General features: G+C 28.1%; 2 protein-coding genes across 3 annotated transcripts; one reads left to right on the top strand and one right to left on the bottom strand.

The window, feature by feature from the left end:
• Positions 1-361: 361 nt before the first annotated feature.
• On the bottom strand, positions 362-8,325 carry LOC119681925 (zinc finger protein 91-like). 2 transcript variants are annotated; one of them, XM_038095237.1, is made up of 28 exons: positions 7,957-8,325; positions 7,731-7,889; positions 6,416-6,843; positions 6,208-6,337; positions 6,068-6,151; positions 5,924-6,007; positions 5,784-5,867; positions 5,528-5,718; positions 5,330-5,475; positions 3,810-4,527; positions 3,620-3,752; positions 3,469-3,552; positions 3,324-3,407; positions 3,180-3,263; positions 3,030-3,113; positions 2,886-2,969; positions 2,745-2,828; positions 2,601-2,684; positions 2,456-2,539; positions 2,312-2,395; positions 2,171-2,254; positions 2,028-2,111; positions 1,891-1,971; positions 1,749-1,832; positions 1,605-1,688; positions 1,353-1,543; positions 1,151-1,296; positions 362-740 (listed from the first exon to the last, which is right to left on the bottom strand). In XM_038095237.1, exons 1-28 carry the CDS (start codon positions 8,173-8,175, stop codon positions 388-390), a joined length of 4,239 nt encoding a protein of 1,412 aa, XP_037951165.1. In that variant the 5' UTR covers positions 8,176-8,325; the 3' UTR covers positions 362-387. The 2 variants fall into 2 exon arrangements, with proteins under 2 accessions (XP_037951165.1, XP_037951166.1); XM_038095238.1 differs by lacking the exon at positions 2,886-2,969.
• A 67-nt stretch (positions 8,326-8,392) lies between these two features.
• Positions 8,393-9,571, top strand: LOC119677285. The gene is made up of 4 exons (XM_038088557.1): positions 8,393-8,415; positions 8,862-9,006; positions 9,085-9,486; positions 9,563-9,571. Exons 1-4 carry the CDS (start codon positions 8,393-8,395, stop codon positions 9,569-9,571), a joined length of 579 nt encoding a protein of 192 aa, XP_037944485.1.
• Positions 9,572-14,466: the final 4,895 nt, after the last annotated feature.

The raw sequence follows: 14,466 nt of genomic DNA, 5'->3' as shown, positions 1-14,466 counted from the left end.
ACTTCTAAAATAACATAATTATAATCCATTATTTATTATAATTATAAACAAAATTAACTAAGAAACATACATATTAACTAACATATACTGCTAAACTCAATTATTCCATATAAAATTTTTGAATATTACTTTTTATTTTAAAATAATTTGCAATTAGCAATACTTTTTATTATTAGAAAAATCGTTTATAATGGTAAAACCATGTTTCCTTTCTAGCTGTTGATTCTTTGAAGGAACAATACTTTTCAGCTTTGTTGATATATCATTCCTTTCTTTTAGTTTTTTTATACAGCAATGTCACCGCCGACTGATCGATTATCTGCAAAGACATTTCTTAAATACTCGAAAAAAGTTTTTGGTGTTTTTTCCATTTTCTAATAATAAGTTCTATGTATTTGCTTCATTAGTTTCTGATTTTATATATTCTAATTCTGCAACGCCACTTTTGAATGCACTAGCTGGAGTATCGGGAACAGTGGTGTCCGGCTCGGTTTTTATACTCTGATTTTCTAGTGTCATAGAATTATATTCTTCGTTTTCTAATAATATTTGCTCTGTGCTTATTTCACATACTTCATCCTTTATAAATTCTTGAACAATAGAAGAATTTTCTTCACGATATTTTACGGGTAATTTAATTTTTCTTTTAGGTCTTGTAATGTTTTCCATTGGATTTTTATTGGAACATGGCTTAAATTTCTTGTCATAACTCGCATCGTCTCTACGACGTTTTTCCAAATCTTTAAATTGTAAAAATTTTATACAGAAAAAAATTATTTAAAATAATTCAAAAGATTTATGTTATAAAATATATAGATATAAAACCTATTATAAAGTTTGAAAAACTCAGTTTTTTATTTATTAAATATAATTTGAATTGATATTTAGTTTACGCTTACATTATGAGAGTTAATTCGATATATGTGCAGTAATAAATGCTGTATATTTATACTTAAATTAATTCAAAAATATGGCGGTTAAATCTTAAAACCGTAACTTCACGTTTTAGTGAAAAACTTATGGAAAACAATTAATAACTTAAATAAAGATTTCTAACCTGAAAAATATCTATTATTTAAATAAATAATTAATCATATTATAATGAAATTCTGAAATCATAAATATTTTGCACATATTGAAAATACTCTACCTAAATGAATTCCCGTGTTATGATGAATTTTCAACTCATCCTCTGTCGAATATATCGCTTCGCAATCTTTGCACTTGAATTTATGTCCCTGGGGTTCATTTTTCTGTTTGTTTTCAGATGAATGAGTTTTAATATGTTGTTCAAGTCTGCAAAGTTAAGTTATTAATAAATTTATTTTTTATAAATATAAATAATTATTTACTTCTTATTAGTTTTAAATTTTTCTTCACACTGATCACAGGCAAATGGGTGTAAATGAGTTTTTCTGTGATAACGTAGCTCAATTTCCTGTAGATAACACTTCCCACATTCATTGCAAACGTGTGGCTTCTGGTCTGCATGTCGCTGCATATGAATCTTAAGTCTCTGTTTAGACGCAAAACTTTTATTACACTATAAAAAATATAATTACGTATTATACTTAAGCTTAAATATAAATAATTTTAATATATACCTCAGTGCATGAAAATGGCTTTTCACCTGTATGTCGCTGCATATGAACCTTGAGTCCTTGCTTAGCAGTAAAACTTTTATTACACTATAAAATATATAATCTCTTATTATATTTAATCTTACATGATAAAAATGGAATACATACTTCAGTGCATGAGTAGGGCTTGTGTTTACTATGACACTTCATATGATTATCGAGTAAGCTCATGAAAGCGAAACTTTTATTACACTATAAATAAATGTACTTATTATATTAAAACTTAATTGAATACGTTTAAAATGTATACTTCAGTGCATGTGAATGGTTTTTCACCTCTGTGCTGCATTATATGAATCTTAAGTTTGTCCTTAGAATAAGCTTTATTACACTATAAAAAATTTAGTTCTTATACATGATATTAAATAAAATAATTTAAACATATACTTCAGTGCATGGGTAGAGTTTTTGACCAGTGTGTTGCTTCATATGACGATAGAATGTGGTCGTGTAAGAGAAACTTATATTACACTATTAAATATGAATATATTTTTATTTAAACTTATATATAAAATAATTAAAACATTTACTTCAGTGCACGAGTAGGGCTTTTCACCGGTATGTCGCCTCATATGACATTTGAGTGAGCTCATTGTAGAAAAACTTTGATTACACTTAAAAATTATATAATTATTATTTTTAATTTTATATAAAATAAATAAAATATATACTTGAGTGCACGAGTAGGGCTTTTCGCCAGTATGATGCCTCATATGAATATTGAGTGAACACTTCATAGAAAAACTTTTATAACACTAATAAAAATATAGACTTCTTATATTGAGTCTTAAATTAAAAATAATTCAAATATATACTTGAGTGCATTTGTAGGGTTTTTCGCCAGTATGATGTCTCATATGAAGCTTGAGTCCTTGCTTAACAGCAAAACTTTTGTTACACTATTAAAAATAGATCTAATTATTATATTTAATTTTATTTGAAAATAATTGAAAAATATACTTGAGTGCATGGGAATGGTTCTTGGCCTTTATGTCGCATCATATGAACATTGAGTGAACTCTTAATTGGAAAACTTTGATTACACTATTATAAATATATATTTATTATATTCAATCTTAAATGAAAATAATTACAATATTATACTTCAGTGCATGAATAGGGCTTTTCACCAGTATGTCGCCTCATATGACTTTTGAGTGAGCTCATTATAGAAAAATGTCGATTACACTTCAAAATTAAATACTTATTATTTTTAATCTAATATAAAATAATTATAATATGTACTTCAGTGCATTTGTAGGGTTTTTCACCAGTATGTCGCCTCATATGAATCCTGAGTGTACTCATAATAGAAAAACTTTGATTACACTGTTAAAAATATATATTTGTTATGTTGAATCATAAATGAAAATAAGTATAATATTATACTTCAGTGCATTTGTAGGGTTTTTCACCAGTATGTCGCCTCATATGAATCCTGAGTGAGCTCATTGTAGAAAAATGTTGATTACACTTAAAAAGTTTAAAAGTTATATAATTATTATTTTTAATATTATATAAAATAATTGAAATATATACTTCAGTACATATGCATGGTTTTTCACCAGTATGCTGGTTCATATGAAGAATAAGTGAGCTCTTAACAGTAAAACCTTTATTACACTATTAGAAATATAGACTTCTTATATTGATTGTTAAATTGAAAATAATTAAAATATATACCTCAGTGCATTTGTAAGGTCTTTCGCCAGTATGTTGTCTCATATGAATATTGAGTCCTTTCTTAGAAGCAAAAATTTTGTTACACTATTAAAAATATTTTTACTTATATTATTTAAATTTAAATAAAATTTATTAAATTATATACTTCAGTGCACGTATTAAGTTTTTTACCACAATGATACCTTATATGATAATTCAGTGACCTTTTGAGAGAGAAACTTTTATTGCACTAGAATAAAATAATAAAAATATACACTTATTATGTTTATTTTTACAACAGTAATTATTATATTCACTTTAGCACAGGAGTATGGGTTTTCACTGTTGTAAGAACGATTAAGGTCATTCTGTACACCCAATTTCAGCAATTTCTTTTTAAAAGAGTCGCAATTGATATATGGCTCATTTGTGTTTTTACTTTTATGAACACTGTAAAAATTTAAATTATGATATTTATTTTCTTTTTTTTATCTATGTATCACTTACTTGAACACAGTTGATTCGTTTTCCATAATTAATTGCTCAGTAACTGTTTCAGTTTCTTCATCTTCTATTACTTTTTGTGAAACTCCGCCATATTCGAGAGGTATTCGATCGTTTATAATTGTACCGTTTGGAGTTTCAGTAACAGCAGATCCTGTTTCAGTTTTTATAGTTTCATTTTCTATTGTCATATTATTGTACATTTCGCTTTCTAATAGTAAATTCTCTGCAGGTGCATCGGGTACTTCTTGTTTTATAAATTGTTGTATAATAACTTCATTATTGATGGATATTTGTTCATTATTACTCATATGTGTCGGCTGTATCCTTTCACTTTTCTTTTCGTTATTGAATAATAATTTTTCTGTAGTTGTTTCAGTTCTTTCATCTACTATACATTCTTGTTTAATAACTCCATTTCCTATTGACGAAAGTTCTTCATATTTTAGTGATAGTAAGACATTGTTATCAGTTGGAGTAACATTTTCAATAGGGTTTTCGTTGGAATTATCACCTCTGTAATTTTTTTCTGATGACGTGGCGACATTATTTGGTTTTAAGTTTTGGGTACATTTAGCACTGAGGAAATTCTGTGGATGCTCTCTATGTATTTTAAGTAGGTGAGAGTTCAAAGCTTTCACTGTATTAAATTCTTTGTTACAAAGCGTACAGTTTCTTTGTTTTTCTTTCACATTTTTGGAGCTGTTTTTGGTGTATTTATCTGATATTTATATAAAAACGTGCATTACATTTAAAAAACAATCATTTATAAAATATATTTAAATATTTAAGAACTATTTGTGATATATCTACATAACGATAAGAAAAAAGAAAAATTATGGAAACTCAGTTTGTGAATAAATACAACACCTGCAGTTAACATTTATAAGAATATGATAATATATGTGTCAGATTTAACTTTATCACCGATGCAGATGACGGATTAAATAATGTGACTCCTTCTGACACATATCCTTACGTTTCCAACTACCTGACATATTCTTTCACAATATTTGTTAAATAAACTATTTTGTTTATTTCTGTAACAGTGGATCAAATTTTGTAGATTTATTTGTAGACATGATGTGTCTGAGTAAAATAATTCTTGATTTTCAAATTTAGCCAAAAGTTTAAATAAAATTCAAATTTTATGATTTTTTCTCTCATACAAATCTACAATCTATAAAGCTCTAACTATCTATAACCATTGTGAATTTGCAAGCAGCGTTAGCACATTAGCACATTACTACACAACAAAACTACAATAATTTTACAACATAATGACGACGTAAATACCTGCTGGGCAACCTAATCTTCTTGAACTTGTTTCATTCTGTTCTTAATATTCTCAAACTTCATATACTTCATATACAGTAGACTTCTAATTTAACTAATACTAGATATAACAAGCGATCAAATGCTTGAAAATACTAAACATAACAACTGTGTTTCTGTATTTCTAAATAACACATTTTTTATACAACAACACAACAAAATTCTATTGTGTATTAAAAATAACTTACGTATATGAACTTCTGTATCACAATGTGTTTTAAGTTCTTCTTCTGTTGCATAAATTGCTTTGCATTCTGTGCATTTGAATCTTTGTTCTCGAGCCTCATTCGCCAACTTGCTTTCAGACAAATGAATTCTGATATGTTGCTCAAGCCTGTAAAACCAAACCATTAATACATTTATTTTTTCAATGTAAATAGAATTACTTCTTATTAGTTGTAAATGTCTCTTCACACTGAGCGCAAGCAAAAGGACGTACATGCATTTTACTGTGGGAACGTAGCTGATATGCTAGCATAAAACGTTTTCCACATTCGGAACAAACGTGTGGCTTTTCCCCACTATGTCGCTTCATATGAACATTGAGTGCTCCTTTACGAGTAAAACCTTGTTCGCACTATAGAAATATGTATACATATTTTATTATATATAATTTTAAACAAATATAATTGGAATATTTACTTCAGTGCACGTAAATGGCTTTTCACCTGTATGTCTCCTCATATGAATTTTAAGTTCGCCTTTAACGGAATAATTTTTATTACACTAAAATAGTATCTTAATATAATGTTATTCTTCAATGAAATAATTCAAATATTTACTTCAGTGCACGAATAGAGGTTTTTTCCAGTATGCCGCTTTATATGTCTATTAAGATTCAGCTTAACCGCAAAACTTTTATTACACTATAAAACATATATTATTAAAATTATATATAATTTTAAAATATTACAATTAAAGTATACTTCAGTGCATGTGTAGGGTTTTTCTCCAGTGTGCCGCTTCATGTGATTATTGAGTGCATATTTGGTAGTAAAACTTTGATTGCACTATAAAAATGAATGCCTGTTATATAATATTAAACAAAAATAATTGATATATTTACTTCAGTGCATATATAAGGGGTTTCGCCAGTGTGAGAATGGCGATGGTCTTTCAATTGACACCCTGACAGAAATTTCTTGCCACAAAAGTCACAAATAAAACGTTTTTCTTTATGTCTACGTTTATGCTTTCTGCAAAATATTAAAAAGTAATTTCAATAGACTTTTTAAATGTATAAATCATTTATAACTTATTACATTATAACTTACTTTAAAATCGACAAACTGGGAAAACTATTTTTACAAATAGGGCACATAAATTCTTTAATTTTTGCCAGTTGTGTGGCAAAATGCCGTTTTAAGTGTTTTCGCAAACTATCTACACCAGAGAACACTTTATTACACACTTTACAAGTGATGGTTTTTTTTAAGCTTCCTGCACACGATGTGTACTTTTGATGACGTTTTAAATGGAAACTGCGCGTGAAGTCTCTGCCGCATATTTTGCAAGCCCACAATCTTCCAAGACTTGCGTGTTGCTTTTCGTGTAACTTCAATAGGGTAGCTGTCCGTAATTTTGCATTACAAATAGAACAAGGAAATTCATCGAATTCCGAATGAATTATGAAAATATGTCGTTCGTAACTCAGTTGAGTTTTAAAGGATTTTGGGCAATCAAAGCAATTTATTTTTCCACGCTTCACAAGAACAATATGAGTTAAAAACAATTTCATTAGTAAAATAAAATATTGTTTCATATATAAGGTCTGTTCCACGAGCTACTTCTAGTAACTTTGAGTAACATTGTGTATACACAAGTGCATTCCACAAGCAAATTGAGTTTTACTATGAGTAGCTCGTGGAACAGACCTACTCTATAAGAATTTTGTGATAATCAATAAATATTTTATGAAGCGATACTTAACTAATATTTTTAATAGTTAGACGTATTTTTATATATATATAATAAGTTAAACCAAAAAAAATATCTTTTATTAATTATATATTATTAATATTTTCAGTAATTTGCTAATGTATCAATAATAGTCATTATTTTATTAAAAATAAATAAATTCATAAAAAAGAAAGCTTAAATTTTTTACATATTTAGATATAATTTTCTTGTTTTATGAACTATTCGTACATGTTCAAATGATATGGCTGGAGAAGGCAATGGAAATTAAGATTAATTGTTCTTACTATACCAATTTGTAAAGAAGACAAAGTATGAATTAGAGTATAAACAAAATTACAAGAGCTACCAAGAGCTACCACAATATAATTTTAAATATTTTGAAAAGACCATAAAAACTGTCTAAATAATACGTTATATGTATTTAGAAACTACTTTGTGATTAACAGACATAGACCAAGAAAGTTCATAATTTTGTGTTAATAGAACATTTTAACTGTGGACATTTTGAACGAGTATATATACAAAAATATTTAATTGTATTTGCAATTGAAAAAAGAGTTTTTTATACAAAAGGCAAGATCAAAATCATAATTTTATTCTAACTTTGGTGAATATTAAATAATCCTAATTATATACATTTATGAAATTATCAGATTATGACAAACTTACATGAAATGTATCATAACTTTCACCGCAACAAAAGCATATATTCTCCTGCTCTAGTTTAACCGCATCCTCTTCGATTTTCTGTATGTTTTTTATCATTTCTGCTTTTCGAGAGTGATAACTACTATTCAAATAGCACACAGCTAAATGTTTTTTAAGCATCTGTAAAGTATAAGCAAAGTATAAGACCTAAATAAAAACTGATTTAAATAACAATTACAGTACTTACACCAAATACTTTAAATGACTTAGAGCAATTGTCGCATTTGTGTTTTTCAGTACGATCCTCAACTGTTTCTTTTGTACCGTCAGCATCCAAATGGACCCTATCATTTATATTAGAAATTTTGTCCTCCGATTTCACTATATCATTATCCGTTAATGAAAAATCAATGTTTGGGCCTCCTTCGTCTTTAATGGAAATGGTTTTTAAAACGTCGTGACTCATTTTTTTTTTATTTTAGCTGTCCTGGTCAACTTTTCAATTTATTCATGCGAGTGTTTAAATGGAACGAATACCATTTAGTTTTAGCAACAAGGAAAGTCAATCATTTTCAACGGTGAAATTTCTTATTATTATTAAAATAATCATACTTTAAATTATATATTCATATTTCGAAAGTGAAAATTTTAATTTGTAATATAACTAGTTTTATGTATTAGACATGGGAGGTGTATTCGGTGGCTCGCAAGTACGGCAAAAAACAGCAAGTTGTTGGCCTATGCAGGCCTATACTGGCCGCAATGTACGCAATACAACAACACTATTTTCTCTGCATCGGCCAGCGCAGTTATGCTGGCCAACCACATCGGCCAGTAAAAAAAAAAATGTTACCAACGCAATAAGCGAACTATTGTGAACATTCATTGAAAATTCCAACGAATAGTGCAATCAAATGTCAAAAATTGAGGAAATAAAAATTCAAACAGAATTCAAAAATTTGAAAAATATTGAAAAGTAAATAAGAAATAATAAGAATGGAGAAATCGTAAGTATTAAGCACATTGAATTTTTTATTATGTTAGTTATTACCAAGTAACATTTATTTTATTTCATTTAATTTGTAGTTTACATACATAAAATTAATAAAGCAAACATAATTTTTAAAGTTTTTCTAAAAATTTTTTTTATAGAAATACACGTAAACTGTGGACCACAAAGGAAATGAAGTGTTTTCTAGAGTGCTACTTGGCACGAAAGGAAGAGTTTATGGAAACCAGAAAAAAAAGACTTGGATATCAACATGTACTTGAGGACATGATAGCACATGGAATTGCAGTAAGTATCGCATAACTTCTGCAATCATTTGAATAAAAAAATAAATTAAATTATATTAAAAAAAAATATTTATTTTAGGATGACTTTACTCCAGTCTGCTTAGAAAGAAAAATGCGCACACTTCTAAGTGCATTTAAAGCAGCCAAAGATAACAACAGACGGACTGGTGCATCGCCATGCTTACCACCCTACATGGAGATGATGAACGAAATATTTGGTGATAAACCAATTATTTCAAATAATCACACTGCGACGTTAGGGTTTGACAGCTATGTTGAAGACATAGAGGTGCTGGAAGAGTTGGAAATAAACATTGTGCAAACGCACGCTGAGCTATCGCCAACGCAAGAATCACCAACGGAAGAATCGCCAACGCAGGAATCTCCAACGCAGGAATCGCCGACGCAACAATCATCAACGCAGGAATTGCAAATGCTGGAATTGCCACAACCTTCAAAATTTAACCGCAAAAGAAAATCTGTGCGTCTAGAATATTATGATAACAAATTATTTGTTAAGAAAAGAATAGAGGAAGAGAAATTAAAATTTTTTAAAGAAACTATGAATGAACTGAAGCAAAAAATAATTAAGAAATGGGATAATGAATTGAAATTAGAGGAAAGAAAATTGAAATTGGAGGAAAATAAATTCAAGTTACTTGAAAAACTTACGCAAAATATGTAAATATATTTATATAAATTTTATAAAAAAATATGTGTAAGTTAAAATACTTTATCAATGATGTGAAATAATTTGATATAATATTTTTATTTTAATTAAAAATATGTTATATTCATTTTATGTAATATATATTTTTAAGTTAAGAATTTCTTTAATTCATATTTAAATTTGTACTATTTATTTTACTTTTATGTAAAATATTTTAAGTTCAAATAAGTTTCTAGTTGTAATAGTATAGTATTTTTATTTTCTTTCAAAAACATTATAATATTTTAATCTTAAAACTAATCTTACACATTAATTTATGCTATTAATAAATAAATTACAAAATATTTACACATTAAAATATTATTACTTATTGAACTAAGTTAAGTTAGTTTCTATAAATGTAACAAAATTTTCTATTTAAAAAATTACAATAAATATATTAATTAATAAACTTATATAACACCTTTTCTTAACAAATAATTAAAAAGTCTTTCCCTTCTATTATTACCATGATCTAATTCATGCTCTTCATCAGCTTGCTGTTCGTCATTGTTTTGAATATTTGATTCAGCATTCTCAAACAAATCATCCTTTATAATACAAATATTATGTAAAATACAAACGCTTACAACTATATTTGTTATTGCAGCCAAATTTGTCTGCTCCGTAAATTTTAATAATCTTCGGAAACGAGTTTTTAGTAAACCAAAAGCGTTCTCAACTACAATACGAGCAGATGAGTGTTTTTCATTAAATTTTTTTTGACTATCGGTTAAATTGCCATAATTTTTGTAAGGTGACACAATCCAGTTTGTAGAAGGATAAGCAGAATCTCCAATAATAAATGTCGAGTTTGGAAATATTTCTTCGTATCTTGATTGTGCCATTCTATATAGCTTTGACCTTCTCAAAACTCTGTAATCATGCAAAGATCCAGGTTCTCCGCAAGTAACTTCAATAAATTTTTTTTGGCATCCCCAACAGCTTGGAGAACGATACTATAACGTTGCTTGGGATTAAAGTAATCTTCTCCATGGTTTTGTGGTTTTTTAATGGGAATGTGTGTACAATCGATTGCTCCGATAATGCCTGGTATTTTGTGTTTACGTTCAAATGTATTTATTATATCTAATGCAGCGACTTCTTGTGGCCATGATACATAATTTCGGCCTATGGAAATCAAAAACGTAGTAACAGTTTTTACTGTTGACCATGCTGTAGAAGCTGACACTCCAAAGAGATTTCCTAATTGTCTATAAGTTACTGTATTATCAACGTACCAAAGATATATATAGATAGACTTTCTTCAGCTTACATGTTTAATACCACCACAATCTGTATCCGACAAATTCTCCGATTCTGAGAAGCGCACTAGAAATAAATTAAATTTGTAATTTAATCACAGACAACTCAATGTATATTTACAGATAAGGTCTTCCGCTGTATTTCGTCGTAATCTTAAGTGATTTTTAAAATCTATTGGGTTCATTGATTCTATACTTTCTTCAAAATTTTTACACTTTTCCTGCTCTTCTTCACTCTTGCTTGAATCTTCAGAGGAGGCTGTTGCGGCATTCATAACATTTAAAAAATCCGTGAAACAACTTGCATCCCTCGGCCGCTACAAAACGTTGCTTTCTTCTCCCAATATCGACAGTACCTACAAAAATTTACTTATCTTAGTGTTTTATTTTTAATATTCTTATATTCTTATATTCTTATATTATTCTTATTATTCTTATTCTTATTATTCTTATATTGTTCTTATATTCTTCCAATATTCTTACCATTCCTTTTAATTCCGTGTTCATTTTAATTTTATAATATTTTTTTAAAAATATATTTGATTTATATGCACATATGGGTCATTCTTTTACAAACCGGACGGATTTTGGCAAAAAATGACCTCATCACCTCCGATTTGGCTGAAATTTTTTTTATGAGCTCCTTTCATAAAATAAGAAGACCCGTATCTCGGGAAAAAATTTTGTAATTTTTTTCCTAGGAGATATGGACCCATGGGGTTTTGAGAATTGGCATTGTAGACACATTTTCAAATGGCTATATCTCAAGTTCTATAAAAGGTAGAAACTTGAAATTTATTGCGTTTTAAAGATAATTGGTTGAGCTTTTAAGAAATTGTTTAAACAATTAAGATTGTTTATATTTAAGTACTAATATTAACCGTTAAATTTCAAAAAAAAAGATATCTCAAAAGGGTACACAACATTTTTCATTTTTTATATTTTATTTAGATTCAATTTTAGATTTTACTAAGAAATAAAAATTTTCATGATAGCATCGATTTTTATAAATTTTTTAAATTTTTTTTTTCTCATAAAACACATCAAACACATGCGTGCTATATTTACATTGAATGAATTTTCAAAAAATATACTACAAATATTCTTATATAATATTTTTGATTTCAATTAGTAATAAAATTGTACATAAAACTCAAAAATTTCAGGACGATATTGTCGTTGGAACTACTTTTAAAAAATTTATTTATCCTTCACATCACTCCAAACCCATACACACGATTTTTCAGTAAAAAAAAAACAGAGGAATACGTCACACAAATTTTTCATTTTTACTTTTAATTCCAATTAAACAATAAATTCTTCTTCGAAAATAAATATTTCCAGTGTGATATTGCTTCCAGAAGTAATTTAAAAAAATTTATTTATCAGGTGTCCTTCATGTTACTCATACGCACCATAATACCATTGAATCAATTTTCCAAGAAAAGTGACACAATATTCACATTTTAAATTAGTTTCGCATCATCTCTATTTTTAAATTATGAATTTTAACATAATTAAACCGTTTTATGAACTTTTTCTTATATTGATGAGTTTAAAAATTAATTAGTTCCACACTAGCTGAACTACCTGTATAACTGCAGCACATAATTACACAGTTGAAAAAATTCTTTAAGCAGGTACGAATTGTTATAGGAAATAAACTGTAAACAATTCTATATGGAGATAAACTGTAAAGAACTATAAACAAAATATTTTTTTTAAGTTTTTGTATTGATTTTATTAATAATCATTTCATTATTGATACATAATCTGTAATCTCTGCAGAAGAAAATATTTTTCCCATTAATATCGTTTTCGAATTAGGAATAAAGCAGTGATATTTTAATGTGCCTTTAACTGATGTAGCTGCTTCGAAACGGTGTTTAATCTTATTTTCTTCAGCTTCATAGTCTTTTGATGTTGAGAAATGGCACACAACATTTGGTAAACATTCGTTAGCCCAGTTAAAAAATTCCTTTGGTGTTTGAATTGGATTATGTATTCGTTGAAGACTAGCTCTTGCAGCATTCCTCTTTAAGGTACCAGCTAAGCATCGTTTTCTAACGATGGGTGGCTTTTTGGATTTGGGTCTTCTAAGATTCCTTTTTCTGAAGCAAGTTTTTTAGCTACAGTAATCATATGCTTTGTAGCGTTTGGAAAGTGAGTTGTGAAAAAAACTCACTTTCGAAAAGACCAATTATGTACCACACTCAATATTTTTATTTTCATCGTCCTATCTGCTGAGCCATTGAATTTTTCCTGTAGATTTTTTAAAATTGATGCAAGGTCATCTTCTTCATCGCTATCCTTTATTTTTTCATTTTTATATTCCTGTTGTTTAAGTTTTCTCGATGTAATTGGGGTATTGCTTATTAGAGAGAGTGCTTTATTTAATGGACTAACAACACTTTTTCTGACTTCAGTTTCGTATGTAGCCGAACTGCTATTACTTGATGGTTGAATATTTTCCTCGCTCGATGACTGGCTGCTGTTTTCCGATATAGCTCCTTCATTGTTCTTATTTTTTTTGGCTCTCATCGCCAGTCTCATTCGGCAACTGTTACATATTTTTTTCCCCATATTTAGGACCAAAATCCTAGGCATCCGCAACATACGCAGGATACTATCTGAAACTTGCCTTACATTGGCCTTTCTTGGATGTATTTTTAACTTCAGCGGATTGAAACATTTTAAGTTATTGAATTGCCGTAGATGCAATTTATTTTTTTCAACTTTTGCCATTATTTAAATGTTCTTACTTGTTTGTTCGCTTTCAAAACAGAAACTGAAAATTTATCCGACTTACTTAACATTTTATACCAAATTTGATACTGGATCTTTTAAAGATAGGAGTACCTAGACACTCCATTTCAAATTGTTTACAGTTCTTACCTGCTTAAAGAACTGTAGCAGAATAACACTCACCATAGAAGGTGGGTGTACTTATGTGCTTCAGTTATTCAGGTAGTTCAGCTAGTGTGGAACTAATTAATTTTTAAACTGATCAATATAAGAAAAAGTTCATAAAACGGTTTAATTATGTTAAAATTTATAATTTAAAAATAGAGATGATGCGGAACTAATTTAAAATGTGAATATTGTGTCACTTTTCTTGGAAAATTGATTCAAGGGTATTATGGTGCGTATGAGTAACATGAAGGACACCTGATAAATTAATTTTTTTTAAATTACTTCTGGAAGCAATAACACACTGGAAATATTTATTTTCGAAGAAGAATTTATTATCTAATCGGAATTAAAAGTAAAAATGAAAAATTTGTGTGACGTATTCCACTGTTTTTTTTTTACTGAAAAATCGTGTGTATGTGTTTGGAGTGATGTGAAGGATAAATAAATTTTTTAAAAGTAGTTTCAACGACAATATCGTCCTGAAATTTTTGAGTTTTATGTACAATTTTATTACTAATTGAAATCAAAAATATTATATAAGAATATTTGTAGTATATTTTTTGAAAATTCATTC

This window comes from Teleopsis dalmanni, chromosome 2 (assembly GCF_002237135.1).
Source record: "Teleopsis dalmanni isolate 2A chromosome 2, ASM223713v2, whole genome shotgun sequence".
Classification (NCBI taxonomy): Eukaryota; Metazoa; Arthropoda; class Insecta; order Diptera; family Diopsidae; genus Teleopsis; species Teleopsis dalmanni.
This window is presented reverse-complemented; position numbering and strand designations above follow the sequence as displayed.